This window comes from Eleutherodactylus coqui, chromosome 8 (assembly GCF_035609145.1).
Source record: "Eleutherodactylus coqui strain aEleCoq1 chromosome 8, aEleCoq1.hap1, whole genome shotgun sequence".
Classification (NCBI taxonomy): domain Eukaryota; kingdom Metazoa; phylum Chordata; class Amphibia; order Anura; family Eleutherodactylidae; genus Eleutherodactylus; species Eleutherodactylus coqui.
The window spans coordinates 76506811-76533948 of NC_089844.1; the positions used below are offsets into that span (position 1 = coordinate 76506811).

At 44.8% G+C, this 27138-nt stretch overlaps 1 protein-coding gene across 5 annotated transcripts in view; it reads left to right on the forward strand.

Moving 5' to 3' along the window:
- The window catches only part of TLK1 (tousled like kinase 1), a 253962-nt gene that overhangs the window by 186986 nt on the left and 39838 nt on the right, over nt 1–27138 (forward strand). For 3 of the 5 annotated variants that reach the window (XM_066575874.1, XM_066575876.1, XM_066575877.1), the window contains 3 exons: nt 1391–1509; nt 20071–20142; nt 23560–23635. In XM_066575874.1, the coding sequence (XP_066431971.1) occupies nt 1391–1509; nt 20071–20142; nt 23560–23635 (267 nt within the window). The other 2 variants (XM_066575878.1, XM_066575875.1) reach the window with 2 other exon arrangements.

Below are 27138 nucleotides of genomic sequence, written 5' to 3' on the forward strand. Positions count from 1 at the left end.
ACCAACACTGATGGAGAGAGAGGGGGGCGGCGCATGCGCGGGGGAATTCTCGCGTCACCAGGCATTGGTGGCGACGCGAGACTTTTCTCCCGGCGCATGCGCGGTCCCGAATGGTGAGTGTCCCCCCCCACCCCCCCCCAACCAAAGGTGCCGGTACTCAGTGCCCGTTGAGTACCGGCAGAGAATAAGCGCCGTGTGTATGTAGTACTGGGCGCCCATATGCTCTTGTGGCTGGCAGGCGGCGGTCTGAACGGTGGGTGATGTGATCTCCTGTCTTACTGACTACTGGGGAAGTCTGAAGTTTTGCATTTGACACTTTTTGCAAGATGTTAATGCTTGGTGCAGTGTATTCCGTGCTGTGGATCTGGGAGGCCTGAGCCTAGGGCCCAGCAGCCACTGCTCTGCCTCCTCTGCTCTGGATTGGCACCTCTTTAACATTGACTGTGACCTGCACCCACAGCAGCAGTGTAGGCCATGCTTAAAGGGCAAGTAGCCAGTGGCCAGACAATTGCATTCTGCAACAACATTGCACATTTGCACTGCCAGGCGTTGTTAGATCGGCCGCTATTACCCGCACGGGGACATCTGGCCATTGGCCGCTTTGGGCCAATGAGGACCGGACCGCTGGGATGCAGTTGCATTTTCGGAAGAGTTTTTGCATGGAATTTTAGTTGTTTTTTTTAAGCCCCTGAATTATTTTTTTTCTAGCGTGCATCAGAAAAAGGGATCAGTATTAAGATTAGAAAAAATGTGTTTTGCATGCATTTACTTTTTTTTTTCTATGCTTGGGCTTGCAGTGGTGTAATTTATGGTTTACGTGTCCAACGGCCTTTCTGGTCTCCGCGCTGATGACGACGGCTGCAGTTGTTGGGTTACCTCTTCCTGGGTAACTATGGCAGAATGCTGGCCAGAGCAGAAGTGATCTGCAGCTTGTACAAAGGCCGAATGTTTACTGGGCTCTCCTTAGTAGTTGGCGTCTTAGTAAGCGCAGAATAGAAATGTGTTTCATGTAAACTGTATTTCTATTATTATGTTAGAGTTATATTAGCAAATATGTTATAAGTAGATGTTGTATTATCGGGGGTCATCACCTGTTGTGTAGGGATAAACTTTCAACTTTGGTGATTATCATATTTACATATGTGTGTGTATATGTGTGTGTGTGTGTGTGTGTGTGTGTGTGTGTGTGTGTGTGTGTGTATATATATATATATATATATGTGTGTGTGTGTGTGTGTGTATATATATATATATATATATGTGTGTGTGTGTGTTTATATGTGTATATGTGTGTGTGTGTGTGTGTGTGTGTGTGTATATAATATATAAAATATTACACACACAAGTTGATGTTGCATAATAAGTAACCGTTTTGTTTCTTGCCCCATAGGTGTCATGGATGAACTCCACAGCTTGGACCCAAGGCGGCAGGAATTGCTGGAGGCCAGGTTTACCGGAGGGGTCAGCGGCAGCACTGGAAGCACCGGTAGTTGTAGTGTTGGGGCAAAAGTAAGTGAAATAACCATGGCGCTGCCCGATGCTACTAGCGAGTGGTTATCGGTGAAGTAGACCTTTATGACTGTATTATTATTTTCTGCACATGAGAACCGTTTTGAAAAACGTAAAAGGGGATTTTGTATACGATCCTTAATGCAACTCTGCAGTCCTGAGCAAATAAAAATGGCCGCACCACTAAGCAGACTAGCTTATGCAAACTAATGCACAGCATACATCAGCTAGTCTAAGGCCGGCTGCACACGAGCGTGACGGGCTCCACTGCGGAATATTCCGCGGCGAAGCCCATCACGGCGCCCCCCAGAGACCCCATACTTACCAGCGGATCCGTCGTTCTGGGTCTCGCATGACGCTTCCCTGCCCACCGCCGTCGTGTCACATGACACGCCCATCGCGTCACATGACGCGGCCGGCTGTGTCATGTGACGCGCCGGCCGCGTCATATGATGCGCCAGCAGTAGGCGGGAAAGCGTTTTCACGCTATCTTCCGCTGTGCTACAGTGGGAGATAGCCTGAACGGACGGCTTCTATTGACTGCAATGGAAGCCGTCAGCGCGTACACCTGCGGCAAATAGAGCATGCCGCGGGTGAGGACGGGTGAATTCACGGTGTGGAATTCCGCACTGTGTGCCCTGAGCTATTAGGTTCAATAGAACCTAATAGCTGCGGGCAGCGCAGCGGATTTTTGCCGCGAATTACGCGGCGGAAATCCGTTCGTGGGAAGGAGGCCTAAGGGTCCTTTTTTACAGGAGCCATTGTCGGGCGCTATTGCCCCAATGATCATCGCTCCGGGCACCCGCTTCCGTTCACAGTAAACAGGAAGTTGTTCATAGATGCATGACTGCCTGTTGACAAGGGCCGATCGTGTGAAATCAACAATGAACGAAAAGCAATCCAATTACGGTTCGTTCACTCGCCGCGGTGCTCATACCGAACGATTATTGTTCAGTTTCGCCCCAATCCAGCAATAAGCTGAAGGATAATCATTCCATGTAAAAGGGCTGTAAGACCATACATGCTGCTCCGACTGGTGGGCTGTCACTCGTGTAGCATCTCAGACTAATGATGCATACTAATGTACAGTGTGCATCGGGTAGTTGGAGAAGTGGGGCCGCCATGTTTTTTGTTTTTTTTTTTGTCCAGGATTCAAGGATTGCTTTTATGTTATTGTTACCTCTAATTACCTGGATCCCCTGCGTGCTGCAAGACATGTCCTACATTACATGCTCCAGCGGAATACAGGCTGCCGTTTTATGCTGCTCTTCAGTTTTTGAATGGAGTGTAGACTAAAGGTTTTCTTAAAGGGATTGTCTGGGCTTGAGAAAAAAATATGATGCAAAAAAAAAAAAAAGGCCGTACTTTCTGGTTCAGCCCCCTGCTGCTCCAGCGCTGCCACTTCAGTCCGTCCGGCAGGGCTTTGTGTACATGACTGCTGCGTCACGTGTCTCTATATACTCACCTGGCCTCTACGGCCACTTGCTGGCCTCGGTGATGTACCAACACTAAGGCCAGCGGAGGACTGGGACAGCAGGGGATTGAACTGGTGAATGACTCGGACTACCCCTCAAGGCTGGTTCACATCTGCGTTTTTAGGTCCGTAATTAAAGGAATCATATTTACTAATATATATTTTCTTTTTCAACGAAGGTGTAACTGATGCGGACGGAAGCAAATTGTTATGTTGTATTTTGTTTTGTTTTGCCGGATCCACCAAAAGAACAGATTGTTCATTCCCGTTTGCATCAGTTGGACATTTTGATCTGTTTGTAACGCTAGATTACAGCTGCGCAGTCGTACTAAAAGGATTGTTAAACGAAGGCATAAACGGATACAAGCCGAAGAGTTTCCGTTTATGTCCGCCCTCCACTGACTGCAACGTAAAAAAAAAAATCCATTTCTTTTTGGTTTTTGTTATTTTGGATTGGGAAAACGCAGTCCGGCAGGTGAATCCTTTTTTTCCCCCCATTTTTTCCCGTCAAAGGCGGAAATCAAACGAAAGGGAGACACAGATTGAGAAGTAGAAAGACCCATTGAAGTCTATAGGGATTTTACAGCGTATGTGTTTTTTTAGTTTTTCTGCTCTTTAGGATAGAACATAAAATGGCATGCTGATGTGAACGCAGCCTTAAAGGTGTGAGCGCAGGTAAGCTGAAAGGCTGTGCTGCTGTAAAGCTTGATAATTGTGATTGCCCGGGGAGGAGGGATTCATACAGTGACATTAGGGAATTCTTACATATTTACCATCCTAATGTACTGTTAATACAACTCCGGATGTAAAGCTTTGCCTTTACTTCCTCCATTCACGGATGATTCAAAGCTTTTGCATCTGTATGCTCGGATTCTCGGAAAGCAAAGGTCCAGCTAGTCATCACCTTAAACTATTAAGGGCAACATCCCCTTTATAATTTACTCCCTTGTTACCCGCGACTTCGTCCCCGTGGAATTTGTATTTTTTTTGTCTGCCTGTTTGTGTAGGCATAGCTTATGATGTGCACCCCTTCCCCTCCGCCTCACCACACTGGCAGCGGAGCGAAGGTGTGCCTGCGCATCACCAAGTAAATCTATATTGTCGCGCTCCTTAGAGAACTCTAAGTATTTGGGATAAAACATAGCCTATGTCCTTCCTCAGGATGCCAGCTATCTCCCTGCCAAATTGCGTCAAAATCGCTTCAGCGAAAAGGTAACAAACAGACGGTTACTTTCACATTTATAATATTAGTACAGAATTGCTTACTTTTTCTCCAGGTCGTTTGTACTTAATTTGGAGCATTTGCGAAAACGAGCGAGTGGATGCTGCTGCTGTGGGAACAGGAAAGTGTACACACACATACGCAAAATAAGCACCCTTTTACACGGGTCGATTAGCATTCAGATTCCTGTGTAAATGCATGCAGCGACTAAATGACAATTGTTAAGTCGTTTAGAAAAAGGAACGACGTGACGTTCAGTGTAAATAGCAGTTGGTCACTTCTGAACGACTGCCTGCTTACAGTGAATGGAGCCGGCAGGTGGAGAACGCTCTCTGGCCCGCTCCGCCTCCATGCTGGCCACGCTGTTAGCGATGCCAGCAATACTCGCTCCTGTGTAACGACACGGGAGCGAGCATCACTGGGACGCACTGTCGGGCATCATTTGCCCAACAGCTCGTCCTGTGTAAATGGACCATTATTTAGGGCATCACTGCCAATATACGTTTTTTTTTTTTTTAGGTGGTCGTTAAAGGGCCGTAATCTATAGTGATTTTTTTTTTTTTTGGGGGCGTGGTAAAATAAATTCTGCATCAATGCTCAACTATTTAATGACATCTTAGCTGCTGTTCTGTTGAAGGAATCTCCGATCCCCAGCCCATTAACTCATTGATCTAGTGGCTTTACCCTTTTTATGGGGTCACTAGTTTTTCCAGTGATGCGATTGGAAACTGTGAACCTCTGTGCATTGAGGCCCGGCCCTAGAAAGTTCTCAGGATACTTGGCCTACTATTATGGTCCACTAGGCGTTGCAATAAGAGCAGCCTATGTTGTAGTGGCACTGATTATGTTATACGAGTATTCAGAAGTATGCCTATCCATTCTAAATGTAAAATCATTTACAACACTAATTCCGTAATGGGATTGAAATACATGTAATAGAAACCAATATGACAGAAATCAGAAAAACCACGAATGAGTGTAAAATAGACTTTTTTTGAATGTATAGATTGCATAAAACCTATACTTATCCGCACAACCACATAAGCCTGATTAATTAATTTACCGAGTTATGTAGTCTGAACCGGTATACAAAATAAACAATGCCCTCTGTCTGCCCCCCAAAAATGTATGTAAATGACAGTAATTTATTTGGGGGAAAAAATGAAATTCTTCTCGCGTAAAACTAAAATTATGTGCGTCGTTAAAGCTGTCCATGGAGATTAAATTTTTTTTTTTTTACAACAAATGATCATTTTCAGCCCACCAATAACAGACTGGCGTCATCTGGCAAGTAGTTGAATAGTCACTGAGCGATGCTCGTTCCTGTGTGTGGGAACGATTATCACTGGGACGACTTGCCAGGCACCTTGTCTCACAGGTCATCCCGTGTAAAAGTACTCTCGCGCCAATGTTTTCCCATGCGGGAAAGACGTCAGTGTTTTGACTGTTGCAGATTTCCGACATCAGACTGTGACTTCAGTACGATTTTTTCCTTGACGCACAGAAGACGTTGCATCATTGACCAAAAAAGGTTGAATTTGAAGGACCTGTTGCTTTTTCCAACCTGTTTTGAGTAGTGCTAGCTTTGTATCCATAAGTATCATCTCTAAGCTTCACTTACAAAATGACCCCACCACAATAAAAGTGTAGGCTCGCAACTTTTTGTTTATAGCAAAATATCACTTTTGGACCCAAACTCTTAAAACCCTCCACTGCTCCTTAAGTTCGGCGTGTGGGCCCAAACAGGGTCAGTACTGTTTTGTAGAAGACGTCATTTGTCCAGGTAGATCCAGGTATCCTATTTCTTTCTTACAACATTAAGTCTCCCCTAGTAGAATGATTGCCTCTAAAACCAGGAAGGCCTTCTAATTTCCGACTATCTCTCTTAGAGATTTCTTGCAATGATGACAGAATCATTATTAACAATGCAAATTTTATTTCCTGTCCTTGGACACTGATAGTTTCACGTCCCTTTATAGTCTTGCTTGGGAAAACGAGTCCTCCTTCTTCATGGTTCTTCGTGACGTTTCTGCTCATGTTTTAGATTTTGCTGACAAGTGTAGGTACAAAAATCATGTTGAAATCGAATTGCTTGGTGGGTTGTTGGACCCATCAAGCTCCCCATCTGCATCTCGTTACAGCATGATCAATTTAATCTGTTTGACCATTTAGGGGAAGTTACAGAGTTTTACAGTTAAGGGTTTTCATATAATTCAGAAATACTGTCCTGGATGGATGACTTGATAGAAGTTTTTGTTCCCTATGGTGGTGCCGCAGTAATTAAGTGGTGTCCAAAAAGTTCTGGCATCACAGTAATGGCCCATTCACAAGGCTGTATTTTCTCTCCGTATTTAGTCTGTGTTTCTTGCGGACTGCGTAAGGACAAATTGAATTATAGCGCAAAAGTATTTCATTGAGTAATTAATTGTCATGAAAATAGGGTTTACAATATTAATCCTGAAATATTCTGGATCGCATCATGAGTAAGTAGCCTTCACAATTTTATTCTATACAACCAGAAAAAAAAGGGGTCCCGTACTCAAGTGAATGGTATAGGACACAAACGTTGTAGAAAACAAAGCTGAAGGAAAAGAAGGGCAAGAAGAAAGAAATCGGGGGTGTGAGGTTAGGGGGAGAGGAGAAGTGGGGATAACTTTATCGTGCACGACAGAAGGGGAGGCCTGGTGGTTACTTATATGGTAAGGATTGGCAAGGTTATATAGTTATGGAAGTACGACACCATTAAGGGCTCATGTCCACGGGCAAAATAAGAATTAAAATCCGCAGCGGATTTTAACTCTTCTCCTGCCCGCGGATCCGCATCCCATAGGAATGCATTGACCACCCGCGGGTAGATAAATACCCGCGGATCGTCAATAAAAGTGATTTAAAAAAAAATGGAGCATGAAAAAATCTGGACCATGCTCCATTTTCATGCGGGTCTCCCGCGGGCTTCTATTGAAGCCTATGGAAGCCGTCCGGATCCGCGGGACACAAAAATCAGATTTTACTCACATGCTCCGGTTCTTCTCTTCGCCGCGGCGCCATCTTCTCTCAGTCGCGGCCGGATCATTTTGCTTCGGCCTGGCGCATGCGCGGGGCACGTCGCCGACGTCATCATGCACATCCGCCGACCCGAAGAAAGAAGATCCGGCCGCGACGAGAGAAGATGACGCCGCAGCGAAGGAAGGATACGGAGCGTGTGAGAGGTAAGTTAATTCTGATTTATTCCTATTTTCAGCGCTCATGTCCGCGGGGCAGGAGGGACCCGCTGCAGATTCTACATGGAGAATCCGTAGCGGGCCTGATTTTCCCCGTGGACATGAGGCCTAAGGAGCCACGTGTTTAGTCGCTGGGAGGAACAAAATAAAATCCAAGAGGCCCAAGTAGCATAAAAACCGGAGTATTTGTTATCATCATTAGCGCTTAGTTCTTCATATATGCAGTATATTGTCTATGGCCTCCAGCCGTATCCATCCTGTGGGGGGAGATGGGGACTTCCAGAGTTTGGGAATAATTTGCTGCATTGCTAAGAGGAAAAATCTAAGTAGACCTTTTCTAACCTTGGATATAGGACCTGGAATCATGGATAAGAGGACCACTTCTGGGGAGAAGAGAATGTCACTTTGCATAGTGAGTTATATAGGATACTTGCTTCCTTCCAGAGGGTGGAAACCAAGGGACATGGCCCCAAATATGGAGAAAAGTGCCAGAGTCTACTGAACATCTCTAACATTTATTCGAGACCTGGGGGTACATCTTGGCGAGTCATATATGTGTTCTTTACCATTGGGACAGACGTTTATAGTTAAACTCTCAACTTTTTACCACTTTCAAGACCTCATGTGATAAGGTGAAAGACTTGTCCCAGGACTCTTCCATGGAGAATCATTCAAATTCCCTTTCCCAAGGACCCATTAAATTGCTGTATTCAGATGTGCATTTTTTACAAATGTAACAAAACCCCATAAAATGCAGTCTCCACTATTTTGGTCCCCATTATGGACCAAAATCGCCAATGAAAGTCTTTGCGAGTGTAAAAAAAAATCTACCGTGTAAACGGATGTTATATGCATATTCACAGCGGTTTTTTTATACATGCTAACAGGAGACCCTATGGGGAAAAAAGTGACATTAGTTGGACCTTACGTTTTTTTTTTTGTGTACGTGAAAAACGCAGTGAAACCAGATGCAGCACAGACGTAAAAAAACCGCCTATACATACATAGTGAATACTGTGCTTTTTCACAGACCTAAATTGTATATGAATGAGGACTAAACATGTTTTCCCACCAAGTTATGCATCTATAGCGTTTGCCGTGATGTATCTTGGTGCAGCGCATCGCCCCACGGTTCTAGTACAGTATTTAGAATGCTTTGCTGCAATGTAATTATTTACCAAATAGGAAACTGTATGACTTGTGGTCTTTGATCAGATTCACCATGTCTTTTACTTGGCAGTTGCACTGAACAAATGATGATACATTTAGTATTCATTAAGGTTTCTTCCTCATATTGCATTTCATGCCCAATATTGCGCACACAAAGCTTTCAAAATCTGTAATATTTTCCTAATCCGTTATGTCAACGCCTTCTTTTTCGTAGGTCCATACATGGCTGACTTTTGTACCGCAGTTATACAACGAATCCGTAGCAAAATGTGCATGACCCCACCACAGATTTCATCCTGAAACATTGAACGGGATGAAATTCGTAACAGAAATTGGCATGCTGTGGATTTTAAAGGGGTTTTCCAGCCAAGAAAAAAGTTTTTGGAAAGTAGCTCAAAGTGGGGGGCAAAACATAAAAAAAAACATCACACTCCCTTCCAATCCCTGCTGCTCCCATTGCAATGGTGCCTAATACCCCACTGCTCTTTGCTTCCTGCTGCTGCCGCAGTGATATCACCAGGGACATGTGACAGCAATGATGTCACCAGGGACATGTGACAGCAATGATGTCACCAGGGACATGTGACTGCTGTAGCTAATCATATGCTAAAGTGATTTTGATGATTAACTGGAGCTGTTGCATGTTGTTCATGTTGGTAACATCATCGCTGCAGTGGGGGAGCAAGTACTATCAGAACGGGAGCATTAGACCATCGGCTGAGAAGACTGTGAGTGTTTTATGTTTTGTTCCCACACTACTTTCAAAACTTTTTTTTTTAAAATCCAAACCGCAGGTCAGTACATTTTCTCTACCATGTGGTGAGATTTGTAAAATGACATTCACATACCTGCTGCTCTATTCCACAGCGCAAATCCACAGGTCAAATGATGGACCTCCCATCTGTGCTGAGGGTTTTCCAGAATAAAAAAAGAATTGTTGTGGGCAGGAAGTAGTGTAAATTACAATATTATGGGGAGAAAAAAGTAATAAAACACTTACCTGTCAAATTGCCCTCTGGTCCAGCAGAGCCGTCCCGCTCTCTGTGGCAGTACTGCTCATTATACTTGTGACCACTGCAGCCAATCCTTGTCTGCAGCGCTTATACGGCCTTGAATGGCACTTGACCGTTGATGCAATGGACGTGTACAATGAGTAAAACATGACTGGTGCTGGGACTAGGGCAGTTGTGCTGGTCCGGGGAAGCCATTTAAAGGGCCCATAAAGGTGTGTTTTGTTTTTTTAAGTTTTGAAAAGCTCCTTTATGTTCATACCTAGTGGATTCAGGTGCAGATCTGCACTAAAATCCACAGTATAATTTGCTTTATAAATTTTGGTGTGAATCTGCACCAAAATCCATATAGATTAGGACATGATTTTTGGCACGGTTCAGCAGCTGATTTCACCCTTTCAGTTGAAGGGATGAAGTCTGCCGTGGACCGCCATCGAAATCTCTACCAGTGGTGCTGATTTTCCACCGCTATGTGTGAACACACCCTTAACCCCTTAGTGACCAAGCCTGTTTGTGCCTTAATGACCAGGCCAAATTTTGGAAATCTGACATGTCACTTTAACATCGAATAACTCCGTAAAGGTTTTGCATATCCAAGTGATTCTGACATTTTTTCACCACATATTGTACTTCATTTTAGGTGGTAAAAATAGACCGCTAGAATTTGTGTATATTAAAAGTGCAAACATTTACATTTTTCATATTTTCAACTGCAGTATGTCGAATACTGTACAAATGTTTTGAGTATGAATATAAAAAGTCTATACACCCCTGTTAAAACGCCATGTTTTTGTCATGATAAAAAAATCTGACCAAGATGAATCATTTCAGATTTATTTCCACCTTCAATGGGACCCACTAGCTGTACAATTCCATTGAAACGCAAGCCAAAATCTTTTAGGGGGAGAAAATAAAAATATGCAACCAAATTAAGTGTGAACACCGTCTTATATTTGGGGTGTGGTTGTGCTCAGAATCAGCCAATCACATGTAAACTCATGTTACATAGTAATCAGCACTCCGCTGCCATTACTTACAGGGATTTTGCTTTACTCCATATAAAGTTCCGCTCTTCTAGGAGGATTTTCCTGACGTTTTCTTAGTTGCATTGTTCAGCAAAAGCCGTAAAGATCTTACAGTGCAGCAAAGGGATTGGATTGTTGGAAGGTAACAGTCAGGAGAAAGGGACCAAAAAATGTCACAGTGAAGATGGTCCTCAAGAAGTGGATTACATTTGGCACAACAGTGACCTTACTAAGAACTGAACATCCTTCAAAAATTGATGAAAGGACCAGAAGAAATTTGGTCCAAGAGGCCTACAGCAGCATTAAAGGAGCTGCAGGAGTTTCCGTCAAGTACTGGTTGTGCAGTCATGAAATAACCATATCCTGTATTCTTCATATATCTGGACTGTGGAGTAGGGTGGCAAGATGGAAGCCTTTTCTAACAAAGAAAACGATCTAAGTCCGGCTAAGCTTTGCCAAAGCCTACATAAAGTCTGCCAGAAGTATGTTGGAGAATATGTTATGGTCTAGTGAAACCAAGAGTCAACTTTTTGGCAATAATTCCAAAAGGTATGTTTGGCACAAAGCCAACATTGCACACCACCAAGAGAACCCCAGACCCGCAGTGATGATGGTGGAGGCAACATTATGCTTTAGAGTTGATTTTTCCTGTTGGAACTAGGGCTCTGGTCAGGGTGGAGGGGATTATGAACCGTTCTGAGTATATTAGTCCACTTTGGCACAAAACCTTCAGGCCTCTGCTAAGAAGATAAAGAGAAATTTCACCTTTCAGCACGACAACGACCCAAAGTATACCGAACAGATAACGGGACATATTGAAGGTGAAAATAAATCTGCAATGATTCATCTTTGTAATTTTTTTTATTTTTTTTTTAAACATGACAAAAACATGGCATTTTAGCAGGGGTGTGTAGACTTTTTACATCCACTGTACATATTTCCATCTGTTTACTTTATTCTGGAAGCACATTAGAAAAACCTTTTTTTGTTTAGTTTTTTTTTTACCATTTAGGCCGCCTGCACACGGGCGAAAATTCCGCGGCGGGATTTCCCGCGGGATTTCCGCCACTGAAAGCCTGCATAGGAGTGCATTACAGCACGCACTCCTATGCAGACGGCCGCGGTTTGGCCGCGCGAAATATCGCGTGGCAAACAAACCGCGGCATGTCCTATTTTTGTGCGGGGTTCGCAGAGCCTCGCACAGAAACGTCTCTCACCCGGCCGCCGGCCTGCGCAGCCGGCACATGAAAGAGCTGGGGCCGCCGGGCGCGGGTGAGTACGCGCTCGTCTCTGCAGGTGCTCGGGTCGGGTCCCGCGGCGAGAATTCTCGCCGCCGGATCTGACCCGCTCGTCTGCAGGTGGCCTTAGGCAACGTACAAATGTATCATTAGTTGTTAAAATTTTGAGTAACGTTTTGTTTTCCTACACCAAGCCAGGATTGCAAGGCTCATAGATGTCCGAATAATAGATACCCCAATTTAAATAATACGCCCCTTGTATTCATTGACCCCCACAGGTTTTTTTTCAGGAGTTAATACAATTCAGAGGAAGAAAAAAATAAATGTTTTATGTTTTTGCAAATGTATCATTTTAAAGACAGGTTTTTTTTTTGTATAGTACACATGAGAATAAGGATGTGAACCCCAAATTTGAAGTATACCAGTTGTGGCTGGATGTTCATCTTATGTCTGGATGTTCAACGGGGACAAAAGGAAAAACGCACCCAGTGGCTTTCAGAACAGACATTTTGCCTGTATGTCAGTTGGGCCACATTGTACGTTTTTTAGAGCCCCATAGCTGCAAAAATGATAGAAAACCTCCTACAAATTACCCTATTTGAAAAAACTAAACCCCTTATCAAATGCATCTAGGGGTGAATTGAACACTTTGAGTCCACAGTTTTTTGCGGGAATTACTGAAAAACAGGGGAGAAAAAATGTATTCATTTTTTCACGATTGTGTAAATTTCAAGGCTTTTTTAGTATAAAGCTGGGGAAACAGAGGAGATGTGCCTTGGATTTTATTGCACTGGTTCTTCTGTGTTCAGCGAAATCCCCATTGTAGCTCCAGTCTGCTTACTGGACACATGGCTAGGCCTGCAATGGAGGGAACCCATGGCACAGCTGAATAAATTCCAGGCCCCATTGCTCACTTGTGCAGAAAAAATAAATAAATGGGCTCCCTTAAAAGAATCTCCTTCACTTTTTGGCGTTCTCTAAATCATAGATAAAATTAATATTGTAAAACGGTGTGTGTGAAATTTCTGGGGTAATTATGGAGGCCCAGTTGGGATGGGCACATGGGGCAATAAAACCGGGTATTCCCCCTCCTCCCATGCTTGCTGCGAACTGGGGGGGCATTTCTTGACCTTAGTGGTAGGGATGGGGTGTAAAAAGTGGCGCTCTATGAGCCTTCGTACTTTTTCAGACACGTAATCTTGCTGAGGTGCTGCGGTCTTGCAAGGAAGGCACTCAGCAAGCTGCACCTGGAACTGCAGGAAGGGGAAAATTCCAGGGGCTTCTTTCGTAGGCATTACAGGTAGCGATCTGAATAAGGCAGGTCGCTACCTTTTTGTACCAGTGCCTGGTCTTTGGCTTCGCCAGTTATGGGTGCAGTACCTGGTTAGACAGGGCTACAACCCCCATAGATTTGTTGTAGTCTGTGACTTAGGCCCTCTCTTGCCTTACTGCTACTGAGGTGTCTGTGCAGTCGAGAGCATGTAGACATCCTTTTTGTCATGCCTCTTGTGAGTCCCTTGCAAGCGTGTATGACGCCCCCTTACACAGTGTTTTTCTTACTGTCCCACAGCCCCTGTATCTGCGGCGTGTAGTGATTTGTATAGTAGTTGTCCGTATACACATGGGTTCCCCTTGTGCAAGAACGTCCCCATTGGCTCACAATTTTTCCGTTAATTCCACTATTGTCTGGACAATCTGGGGGATTATAGAGCCGGTCCCTGCCTTCATATTTATTTAAAAAAATTCTGGTATAACCTGTTGTGCGATCGCACATCTATATTTGACACCATACTTGTCGCGTTTGGATGGAATGAACTGCCAAAAGGAAAGTCGACTAATGAGGAACTCGTCAAGTGACAGATTTTTTTCCAGAGGTATATAAATTTCGAAAAGTTTTTTTTAGCAGGGAGTTTAGGGGCCTCAATTTATTTACTCTATTATAGGCAGGGTTATCTCTCGGGGGCACCTGGGAATTCTCAGTCAAATGGAAGAAACGCATTACCGTTCCAAAGCGTGTACGGGTTATAACTGCCGTAAATACAGGGGTTGCATGCACAGCACTGGTAGCCCAGTATGAGTGGATGGAGGATGTTTATTATTATAGTCATTAATAATATGATTCTTAACTTTTTTTTCAATTAATTTTTTACTTCTGGGACACTTGTGTGGGGTGGGGGAATAATTTGCAGAATCTCTGCAGGAGACATCGCAATACTCTGCTTTGACGACACAAAAGTTGCGTCAACCACCTTAGGGCCAGCGGTAGAACTGGAGTTGTCACTGCTAGAATTTATTTCTGCCCCTGACGTAGTTCCAGTTTCGCTACTGGAAGAACAGCTGGAACAAAGCAATGCGTAGGCCTCCTACATGCCATTTTAGAACATTTTTTTTTTAAAGGAATGGCATATAAGCTTATGCATATGCTCCCGCATTTCGCTGTGGGCGCATGTTAATCTCCATCGGGGACTGGGAGGGAATCAAGATCGGCGGCGGGGCAGTATTGGAGGCCTCCGGTAATATGCTTCCTCTCAGTGATCAGAATGGTGTAAAGAGATGAAACAGAAATGTATTCATTTTTTTCCTTCGTTTTCAGCAATTGCTGTTCGTCATTGACTAATTACGATCACGTGACCGGTGGTCCGCTCACAGCAGCCTCTGGTCATTGTTCCGATCTGTCAGCTACCTCTGATAGATGGAAGCACGGGAGCTATTGCACTTACTGGCCCCATTAAAACACGGCACATCAAAATAAAGCCCGTTAGTGACCGCCGTCAAAAGGGCCAATGGGCGGTCACTAAGGGCTACTATATCCTTATTACGATTGGCACTTTGTTTCTGACACAGATCCCTTTTTATCCACCATAGGCACAGGTCTAGAAGATAACAGTCTTGCCGCCTGTAGCCACCACTCCGGGGAGCTGACCGCATGCTACTTATAGACCGACCTAATAGTAGGCTTCTCCTAGTGTCGCTGCCGGTAGGCACACTATATGCCATACGTAAGGCTGGACCGCCATGTTCAAAGCTATATACCAGCATTATCCTATCTGCTAACTAACATGCTATACGGGATAATATTCCAAGATTGGTTAGCCATGGTATGGCTTCTGTGTTTGGATCCTGTCTGCAGACCGAGGGAGGCCCCAATTGATTTACATCCGTAGTTAAAGATGTGCCAAGCCAGTAGCTCCAAACAAGGAGCGCAACTTTCCAAAGGCATCTCTTAATCACTCAGCCAGACGATGAAAGCGTGTTACTAAAACAGCTGCAAACCGTGTGGAAAGTGCAAAGTCACATCTTAAGGGCTCGTTCACTCCAGCATATTTTGCATTACGCACAGTTGGTGTAATCCATTGATTTTAATGTACGTATTTGTTCACGTGGTGTTCGGTTGCATTAAAAAAACGGCAACGTCTTATTTTGGTGTGCACTTTCGTTCGTCTTTCAGTTTCGTCCGGCATAAAGATCAGCGTCGGCTCACGCATTTCTCATGTAGTTTTAACACTGATCGCTGAGATTCACATAAGAATGAAGTTATAAACATCATAAGGCCTCGGTCAGATGAGTGTTATCTTTTGCGCACCTATGTGCAAAAAAACGACTTCACGCATGTTAAAAATACGCGTGACTGAAGCTCAGTGCCGATTGCTTTCAATGCGGCCGGCGCTAAAGCCCCATTGAAAGCAATTGGAGAAAATGGCGATCCTCTGCCACAGTTGTGGCAGGGGATTCCTTCATCCTCGTGGGGAGTCCCCTTGTCACTGAACACTGTGACAGTGTTGTCACAGTGTTCAGTGATGAGGGGACTCCCCGCGGGGATATTTTATGTGCAGCACGGACCTTCCCGGGGAACGGATGTCCTTTCTTTAGTGCGAGTATTTTGCATCTGTAAGGCCGCCTGCAGACAGCCGGGCTGGATCCCGCTGTGAGAATTCTCGCAACGGGATGCAGTCCCGTGCCCCTGCAGAGGCCTACGGCTCACCCACTCCCGGCGTCTTCTCTGTGCACTGTGTACTGGCCGCCGGCCAGCCGGCGCATGCACAGAGAGGAGCTGGCCCATCACCACTGACATTTCTGTGCGGGCCTCTGCGAGACCCGCACAGAAACAGAACATGCCGCAATTTGTTTTACGCGTGTGTTTTCACGCGGACAGAATCGCGGCCGTCTGCCTAGGATTACGTTATCTAATGCAAACCTATGGCAGCGGCCACGGGCGGAAATTCTGTGGGAAGTCCCGTCCCGGAATTTCCGCCTGTGTGCAGAGGGGTTATAAGACGGACATCTGAACACTGCAAAGGGAACCAGTGGTTCTGTCAGGCGCACTTCTTTTGCGCACATTGGCGCTTGACTGACTTTGCCCTAAGAAAGCAGGATATTCCAGGAAAGAACACTGGCAGACATACAAGGAATAGGTGACTTACACCCACATTGCATCTGATTTCCCATATTTTCATGTCACTTATGGAGGTTCGGAGGTTCCGTCGCAGATTTGGCACAAAATACTGGAAGAAATACATCTGCACTGCACTTTTTTCTTCCCGTGAAATGCTGGACAGCTAGGAGCGAACTGAACGGACCCCATTATAGTCAATAGAGTCCGTTCGACACTGTTTGGTTCCGTCATAAGACAGACCCTTTTAGACAGGGGATTCCCCTTTCCTGCTCGCCGAACGGAGCAGGAGAACGGAACCCCCACCGCAGATGTGAAAGCAGCCTTCGGCCTCCTGTCCACAGGCAATATTCCATTGCGTTATCCGAGGTGATATCCGCACGCAGGTAACGCAATGAACGCTTTCCATAGGATAACTATGGAAAGCGCAGCCCGATGTACACAAGCGGAAAATCTTGGCTATTTTCCACTCACGAATAAAAATTGCGGCATGCCACGATGAACCTATCCTAATGATAGGTTCATCGCAGAAAATCGTGGGGACTTAAGTTTTCTCCCGCAGCAAAAATAGGACATGCCGCTCATGTGTATGACCCCCTTCAAAAGAATGTTCATGTTCGTGCAAGGTTTGTGTGTTTCGCAACGCACTAAGCTCGCGCAAGTTTCTCTGCTGCGTGGAAGCGGCCTAAGGCTATGGTCACATGTGGTTCTTGTATCTGCAGGTTTTCTGCCTCCTGACGTTGCTTTAGGCTTTCTTCGCAGTTTTTTCTAGCTTTCTTTTTTACGGAGCTCCATATGTTTTCTTAGTTTTTTTTTTATGGCTTTCTTTGTGTTTTTAATATTGACAGGTTATATTTGTCATCTTAGTTTTTTTTTCTATTTTCACAACGTGTGCGCCTGTTATGTCTGTTACTGCGCTCTTGCTGCGTGTGTGCTTTTTACGCCACACGAAAAAAAAAGCACAAGATGGCCCAAGTGTTGTCCGTTTTGTCACAGAACACGGTGCACAAAAAATGCAATGACACGGATGCTAATGCACGCTCGCTGCGTTTAAAAAAAAGTTGTAACGCCAGGTCCATAACATTGCGCATCATGCATCTTTGTTTTTTGTTTTTTTTGTGCATGTGTGTTTTTTTGGGATGTTTTTCTTGTTTTTTTTTTTAAACTTGTGTTTCAAATATTGAATGCCAAAAGTGAGCGTACTTGGAGTGTCCACAAAAGCGGTGTCCGCTCGCTCGGTATATTGGGGGCGGATCAGAGAGCGATGTTCTTCAGGTGGTGTATCATAAATCAGAGTATATAAGAGAGGCTGCCAACTGGTCCTCCCCATTTATCAGTCCATGTGGCTGAGAACCGCCGTCTTCCTTATCCTTTTGTTACACTTTTCATGGTAATTTATATCACAGCCCGCAGGGAAAAGTCACAATTTTCCTGAATAGCTTAGGGGGGGTCATGACTCCCGTTAACCCTTTCATGCCTCTTCCAACCATCGCTCGTTAATCCTTCAACGCTCTTTTTAATTAATTTGGAATGCAGTCAGTGAAAGATACATTGAGAGCAAAGGCATGTAAAACCACAAGATGGCTGAACTGCAACAATCCCTCGTCTCATTAGTAACCCGTGCCGCTGGAAGACACGGCTCTTCCGTCTTTGTGAAATGTAAACAGTGGATGCTGCCAGGTTTTAGGTGTCAGGAGAGGTTTTCATGTTGGAATGAGCACAAAACGGCAGCCATTGTGGACTGGTGATTCCAGGGAGTGCGGCCTGGAAGTCTGCGAGTATTTGTGACAAATGACACTACTCAAAGGCTTTATTGTGTTTCTTTTTTCCTTGATTTTTAAAATGCAGATATTAATAGATAATTTTATTATTTTATTGCTCTACTTGTTACGTTTCCCAACAGCGCCTCCGCAGGTTTAATGGAGTATTGCATGGTTTTCCCTGTGTATTAGAGCCACCATCTTGATGCTGAAAGACTTGGGTTTTACCTTCACATCAACCTCATGATGGTTTTTATTCCTGTATTAAAAAAAACCTATATAAATGTGTGTTCCTCCCCCCCCACTGAAAAAACATACATACTAGAACAGTGTTTTACAGAAACGCAAAAACGCATCATTTTTATTTATTTATTTATTTTTTGTAAAAAACAAAATTAGTTTGCAGCCAACCAAATCTGACTTGTTCATTTCCATAAAAAAAATGCCGGAAAACGTAAAAGTATGAGAAGAAAAATAGACACCGTGGCCATTAGCAGATCTCACACACCTATTTTTTTACCGTGATTACCGCGGCGTTTTGAATGCCATGATAATCCCGGTCTAACCCTCCCATTTGATTTCGATAGCGCCTCGCAGACACATGCTCAGTCGTGGTGCTGGACAGCGATTTTTTTCAAGCGCTGTCTGCTCTATTTTTCAGCGTTTAGCGCACCTCATTACCCATCACAATGAAAGTACGAAAACGAAAGTAAAATTGCGGTGTTTTTCACGACGGAATGTGTGAGAGCGGCCTAACTCAATCAGGAGTTGAATGCACCACAAACCTGCTCTTCCCCTCCTTTTCCCTTCATTTCTGATGATTTTAGGGGGTGATGAGACTTTTGTTTTGTGTTGTGGTTTTGACAAGACACAAAATGTTTTGGCGCTGTGGGGCACAACTAGGGAAAAAAAGCCCTGGGATATGGGCACGCATACAAAATCTAAAAAAATCAGATGCAGATTTGAGCCGTGGTTTTCTGCCATGGATTTGCATATGCTGTTGCTGTGAATCCGCAGATCGTGCAGATTAACCCCTCTCAATGTGCCCCATAGATCATGGGGGCATGACTGCTGTGACCGCCATTACCCTCACTTTAGGATGCGCTGGATCCCTGTTCTGTGGATTGCTGCAGTTCCAGCAGTTAGACCCCCACCGATCTAAATGTAATCCTCTATCCTGTGGTTAGGAGGGAACTCTAAATCGTGGCACAACCCCTTTTAACGTCCGCCTCAGATGTTGGGATTAGTAGGCCTGATTGGTCTATTAACCCCAACCATGTTGTGAGTTTGGGTCAATAGACCCGTGGTCAGTCTGGACCACTCACAAAAAATGCGCCTGTAATATGCTATTCTGATACTGGCCTAAGAGAATCTGTCAATCTCCACCTGTGATTTTGGTGCTTTTCTGGTGCCTTCAGATAAGGAATGTATCCTAGAGAGAAAACTCTTGAAAAGTTTCACCCGGTGAACTTGGCCTATTAATCTCAACAAAACAAATCTTATAACTATTTGGATGGTTTTACATTTGTATCAGAACTTCTAGATGGAGGTTCCATCACAGGTCCGGCTGACAATGCCTGAAGAAAAAGCGCTGCAAAACCCTCCAGCAGGGCGGGAAGTCGGCGAACCCCATTATAGTAATGGGCTCCACCCGGTGTTGTTTGGTTATATCCGGAGACAGAACCGTTAGGACGTGGGGATTCCCCTTTCCTGCTCCCCTAACGGCGCAGGTAGGTGGAATCCCCCGCGCAGATGTGAAACCACTCTTACTCTTAAATGTTTGTTGGCTTCATGTTCCCTTTTTGGGGATACAATACTTTTTCCATTTACTTCTAGCTACACAAACGATACGTTGCTGATGTGGAAGTGTTATATAGTTACCACTACACACCACTTTGTAGTACCACAAATCATGTCTCTCGTGTTTAGTTGTTGTTGTTGTTGGGGTTTATGCTATTTTTTGTCCATTGCTTCTAACGCTCCTAATGTAACGCTGTGTTGTGTACCTTGCTCACCTTGTTTATTCTGTCCTACCTGTGTATACTCAACAGGCCTCAACAAACAATGAAAGCTCCAACCACAGCTTTGGGAGCCTGGGTTCTTTAAGCGACAAAGAGTCAGAGGTATGTTTACCGTGTGCGGGGGGGACGGGGTTGTATTTTCTGACGCTCCTATGTATTATACTTAGCATTTGTTCATCTTCCTCTTGCCGGAATTAGAAGAACGTTAGTAAGTGCTCACAAGACCGTCTTGGCATTTCTAATTTTTATTCTAGTATTTATAGATTCTAATCACATTTTCCCGGAGTCTGTGACGGCTGCCAATCATGCATCAGATTTCAGGATACGTGGGCGTTTTAAAGAACCAGTACTTTCTAATCATAGGATGCCCATAGAGAGATATGCCATTTATTACTCTACACTAATAATTATGTACATGGGAATGTATTATTTGGGGGCGGATTCCATTGCCACAAAGGTTTGGTTAGCAAAGTGTTACCTGCCCAGGGTTTGCTTGATCCACAATATAACAGGAATGAAGACAATGATACACATGTGTAATTGTTAATATTGTTGATTCTTTGCAAACTTTCTTTAACCATTTCTTGACTGCACATAGACTATAAATCTCCGGGTGACCCATGTCTGGTAACAAATGGAGGTAAAATATCTGGTCAGGAAGGGGTTCAAAGGGTTTGCCTTAGGGGGCCTCACTGCTGAGACCCCCATTGATCCTAAGATGGGGGGTCCCGTGTACCCTTGTTCTCATCACGGCAGGGTTGCCTTTCTCACCCACAGTGATGGCGCACTGAATAGAGCGCTGACCAAGCATGTGTCGTCGGCGCTTCATTCCGTTTAATGGGGCTGAAGAAAATACCCAAGCGTTTGCCAATCAGCTACCTATGGCAGTTCCATTGAAAATGAATGGAGTGGCAGCACTCTTGGGCGACTGTTGCTCTATTCAGTCTCCTCCTCACTCTGGAGGGTGCAGTGAGGAGGACAGGGGACACAGGACCCCAGCCTCAGGATCCGTGAGGATCTCAGTGGTAAGACCCCCACTGATCAGCAAGTTATCTCCTATCCTGTTTAATTCTGGTACAACCCCTTAAGGACACGGCCTATTTTGGGCTTAAGGAAGTGACAATTTTGGAGGCGTTTATATCTCCAATTTTCAAAAGCCATAACTTTTTTTTATTTTTTCGTCAACATGGCCATATGAGGGCTTGTTTTTTGGTGCAACAAGCTGTAGTTTTTATTGGTACCATTTTTTAGGTACATATAATTGCATGGCAAGGCATTGGGCCTCTGCGATGACGTCACAGAGGGCATGCTCTGCTACTGTGAACCCATTACATACCACAATCAACATTGATGTTTTTATCGATCCATACTGGTGCAGCGGAAGGCCGTCTGTCAGTCACAGGAAGTATGTTTGCGTCCTGTTGCCTTAAGTACCAGGTAGCCATTACCATTAAGGGGTTAAGGAGCCTTGCATGAAGTATGCTCGCTCATGTGGGGTAAATATCAACAGGATATGACAAAACGTTGCTTGGTAGAGGTCCGACCACTGCAGCCACCACCGACGGTCCACGCATGAATGGAGCGAAGGACGTGCATGCACGCTGCTGCTCTAGTCATTTTAATGACAGTGCTCAGAAGTCCATGGCTCTACCACGTCCTTTGCTCCATTTATGCATGGACCATTCGGATCAGTGAGGGTCCAAGCCATCGGATCAGTGAGGGTCCAAGCCATCGGAACCTCGCCAATCATAAAGTTATGCTGTATCTTGTAGGTAGGGGCAGCCTTACATGATGGTACAACCCCTTCTAAGGGATGTAAGTACGAGAATATTGTCTAAATTCGGAGGCATACTGAAACGCACAAAGGCACTTTACTACGGAGTTTCTATGCATGAGGCTAGGCTGTGACCGTAAGCCTTAGTACTGGTGATTCTTCTTACATATTCTTCTTGGCCATTTAGTAGAGGGAGTCCCAGCACACTCTTCTGCATCAGTCTCCAAAGTATTACTTCTAAGCACTCATGCATATGACCATATTATGGGGCTTCTATTGGTGTTTATAAAGTCTATATTGTATCTCTGTATTCCTTGCATTTCTTATAAAAGCTAACAAAATAATGATTGTACGCTCTATTAGATGCTGGACTATGTGTATGGGAGGTATTCTCACCCAGAAGCATCGCATCTAGGTAGAATATCTCTGTACATGCATCACTTAACAGAGCTTGTATAAAAGTGGACCAGTCCAGTCTGCTGCAAAAATGGAGAAGTCTCATCATGGCTGATTCCTTCAGTGTTATCATTTTTCTTGTAGGGACCGTCGTCACCACCCCCTCACTCACAGTGCATGGTCAACTGAGTGCTATTCGCCGCCCAGTGTCAAGCCAACGTCGTGTAAGACATTGACACTGGACGGTGGAGACCAACCACTTGGCAGTTGACTACCATGCTTCCCCAAAAATAAGACCTAAAAGAGGGGCTAGGTCTTATTTTCAGCTGAGGTCTTATACTTACCTAGCAGGCTCGGTACGGGTCCCTCCTGCTGCTCTCCGGGGCTCCACTTGCTGCAGTCCTCAGCCGCCCACAGGCGATCGCTTCGTGATTCCAGGATTCATAAATCCTGCTTCCAGCAAGCAATGGCCGTGATTTGGTTCTTGAACGCTGCTGCACCAATCAATGCAGCGATCAGTGAACCAATCATAGCCTACGCATTGAGGGGGTGGGATTTATTAGTTGGCTGAGCCGCAGCATTGATTGGCCTATTCATAAATCCCGGCTCAACAACACGAAGGCTGTGATTGGTTCTCGAGTGCTGCTCAGCCAATCAATGCAGCACTCGAGAACCAATCAAAGCCATCACTTCCTGGAGGCAAAATTTATAAATCCCGTATACAGAAAGCGATATTCTTCTGTAGGCAGCCGAGGACTGCAGCAAGCGTGCTGGAGCTCCGGAGACCAGTGGGAGGGACCTAGACCGAGCCTGCTAGGTAATGTTTTGCTTTTTTCTTTATATAATGCAGCTAGGGCTTATTTTCAGGGTAGGGCTTATATTTCAAGCCTTCCCATGAAAATGTAGAAAAATCAGGGTAGGGCTTATTTACGAGCAACCAAAGTAGTATTAGGCTCCATGAGTAACTAGTGCCATTGTGGAGTGATGATCATTCAGAGAATGGAGGTGGAGGGCATTGGAGGTCTCGTCCGGCTGCTCTGAATCTTGGTTTTTGGGTGAGCTAAAAATCAAGCGACTCCGACAAATGAGCAGTTTCTTGCTCGGTGCTTTGTCAGGGGCTGTGTTTAACATGGGGGTGATTGACACCGGAAATCGCTGTTTTTTTCAAGCGATGGTTCAGGCAATCATCGCCCCATGTAGAGGTACTTTAGGGCGGCCGGTCCTGATTACGTGATCTCTTTAAAGCGACGTTTTCTGCCTCTGAAAAACCAGCAAGCATATATTACTTTTCCAGTTTAGTTGACTTAATTGTAAATGATTGATTCTTTTTATTTGATGACGGGTTTCAGACTCCAGAAAAGAAACAGCCAGACTCTTCAAGGGGGAGGAAGCGGAAAGCTGAGAATCAGAATGAAAGCAGTCAAGGTAATGTAAATCTAATGTAAATATTTAAGCTGGGTATTGAAAGGGATTTAATTATGTAGCACAATGTATTCCATCTTATGTAGTCTGTTTGCTGGGAATCTTAGCTAATGAACATCCACCATTTAACACCATCTCAGTCTTACATCTACATCTGGAAATGGAAGATGGGAAAATGCCTCTGTAGCGCCACCTATTGGAAGGTAACTGCCCTAGAATTCAATGTCCAACCTTTTAACAGGCCTTGCAACATGACTAAGGATGTAATGCTGGGGTTACACGGAACGACTGTCTCTCAATGACTGCACGAGTGCCGAAGTCACCGCTGAGGTTGTCAGCGCTCTTGCAGAGCGTTTGGACAGGCAGATCGCCGCTGACTTCTCGCTCAGCACTTCACATTCTGAGTGGGGAGCGCTTACATGCAGCGAAAAATCGGAGATGAATTTTATGCTGGTTGAAAGTCAGTAAACAGTGTTTTTGCATTTAGACGTGACTATTATCGCACATTTTTGTTCGTTTGAACACATTTTGCGCAATAATCGTCCCATGTAAATGGCCCTTATTTTAAATCATTATTGAGAAGACCCTGGTTTGGATTACACCCTTAGGACGGGCTCACATGGGCGAATTTGTATTGCGGATTACACGATCGCCATCCGTGCGAACGATTCGTGGAAAAACGCAGGCATGTAAGCCCAGCCAAAGGCCGATTGGACATTGACTTCTAGGGAAGCTAACTTCCCATAGGTGGAGCTACAAGGGTATTTTTTAATCTTTCATTTGCATATCTTATTTCCCAGGGTGCATTGCAAGGCCAGTAGGTTTTCCCAGGCCATCTTAGCAGTGGTCACAAGCGGAGACCGTACCCCTCCTGACCCGTTGAAAGATCTCACATTCTGTGCTAATTTCTCAGTATATCTTTTGGCTGGTATCACATGGGTAATTTGTGATGCAGCTTTTGAGCCAAATCTAGAAATGGATCCAGCAGGAAGGAGAAGGACAAGTGCTTCCTTTGTTTTTCCTATTCCCGCTGAACCGACTTCTGGCTTTGGCTCAGCGGGCATGTTTGGTTCCAGCCTTCGGATGTGTTCACAGGGTCCGTAAATGGTTTTATTGCAGAATTTCCAGATGGTAAATTTGCAGCATCTACATTACAGGCCACATAGAAATCTATCCACACGGTGCAGAAAGATTCCAGGCTGCTGGTTTTTACATTTGCAGCATGTCACTTGCTCACTGCAGATTTTACTCTTTGCTATGACATCTGAGGCACCATTAGATGCCGATTTTCCGCTGCAGAGAATCCATAGTGAATACGGCCATGGTGAACGTGCCAGAATAGTGTCCAGAGTTCTGCTTTTGTGAGACGGAGCTCCAAATTCCCTGTATGGATATAGATTTGAATGAAGGAATGTACTGGGCGATGCCTGGGTAAACCGTGAAGTGGATGCGGCACTCGCTGTAATGCCAGCAGAGAGGGTGCCAGGACTCTGACCTCCACCAAACAGATATTGATGGACCATCGTAGGGACAGGCCCTCAGTAATAAGCTATGCTGCTTTCCAGATTAGTTGTAAAGGGAAATCCCTGATGTATATCACAGTATGCTATTTAGTGCCACATATCATTCATAGACCCCCGTGTTGTGAAAAAGGTATACAGCACAACCAGTCCTTTTTTTGGCTATTTATTGGTCCTTAGGACCCCATGGATATGTTCAGGGTATGCGCAGCGCGCTTTCTAGGCACACGCAACAAGCGTACAGTACAAACACTGTGCGATCATAGCCTTAGAGCTCACATGGGCGTATGCCACACATAGTACGCGATGCTAAAAGCCCATTGAGGTCTACTGCTCAAACCTGCGTTTTTTTTCACGCGAGTGGGGGAAAAAAAGCAGAGTGTCCTATTTTGGTGCGTATAACATGGCAATAAAGGCTATGGGGATTTATCATATGCAAGAAAAACTCCTGTACATCCATATTTGCTGTGTACTGCGCATTTTACACCTGTGAAAATTATGCACATAAGGGCTCATGTCCACAGGTAAATTATATTTAGCAAATCTGCATCCCATAGGAATGCATTGACCATCCGCGGTTAATTAAAGAGCCGCGGATGGTATTTTGAGTGATGGGCAGATTTCACGCGCAGGGAAAAAAAACTCGGCATGCTCCAATTTTAACGCAGATCACGCGTGCGGGAGATCTATTTGAATTGATTTTCCACATGAAAAAAAAGACGGTTATAGTGCATCCGCAGCAGAAATCCACACAGGCCTGATTTTTCCCTATGGACATGATGCCTAAGGGCTGATGGCCACGGGCGTGTTTTAGTCACGTGGTACACGGTAAGTGAAGTCAATGGACTTCCATTGATCCATGCACATGTGCGTGTAGACACGCACGAGAAATAGATTGCAGCATGCTCTTTATCTCTGCGTACAGCGCAGCGTGAACCCTATACATTGGTATAGACCATATATGCCAAGCTGTCCATCCACAATTCATTCAACCCACTATGAAACAGAGCCGGAAATTTTCTTGTTAAAAAAAAAAGAGGTAGACAGCGTATGACCGCGTTCAAGTGATACGCGGGCATGCGCAGTGCACTCGCAGCCATACGCCGTCTCTCCCAGCAGACCCACTATAGCCCGGTCTAATGTGCAGAACACATACGCCTGTTTGAGTGAGCCCTTATAGAGTGGGAATACCACATTTCCCATATCCACCAAAGAGGGGATCCCGAACTTATTTAGGTAATATGTCACATGTTGCGTTAAGCCAATGGGATGTAGACTTTGGGTTCAGGACAGTCTTGGGTGGTTAGACGGACCACGTTCCCCTCGCTGCCCGGCTGCGTGTATGATCACTCCAGCTGTTTAACGTAAGCGATTCCATTAATCACTATTATGCCATTAGCTGTTAATTTCTGTAGAAAGCCTCTAAACCTGAAGTGTTCTTCTACATTATTTGCGCCTCTTCTGCGTTGGGTAATTGAACTGAGGTTGCCCACCCATGGAGAAGGTAATTCTCCGCCTTCAGAGGAGACGTTGAATGCTTTTAGTTCACGTTCAAATTGATAGGTTCGTTTGACGAGTTAATATGGAGATGAAGAACAGAATATGGGTTGAGAGTCTCTGCTTTGGACGCCATTTAACTGCATTAAAAATAGATGCCGATCCAATTTATTTTACAAACTCTCTTCAGGTCTGCGCTCGTTATTTAATTCAGCTGCCTGCAGCATTTCTGCTCTTGTCTGATCACGGTGACATGATGTAGGTGATATTCTGTCTAATCATCCAGTAGCTGCTGGCATTTGTCTCACATCCATTGACCGGCACTGAGAAGCTTTTGTATTACGGCTTAGTAGCCGGTTTTATTGCCACATGCACTGCAAGCAAGACAGGGATATTACATATCTGCAAGATGTAGTAGAAGGATTTGTGCCTTACAGTATTGGGGTACTGATATAAAGTCACATCATTGGGTTATTTCTGCAGAGGTCC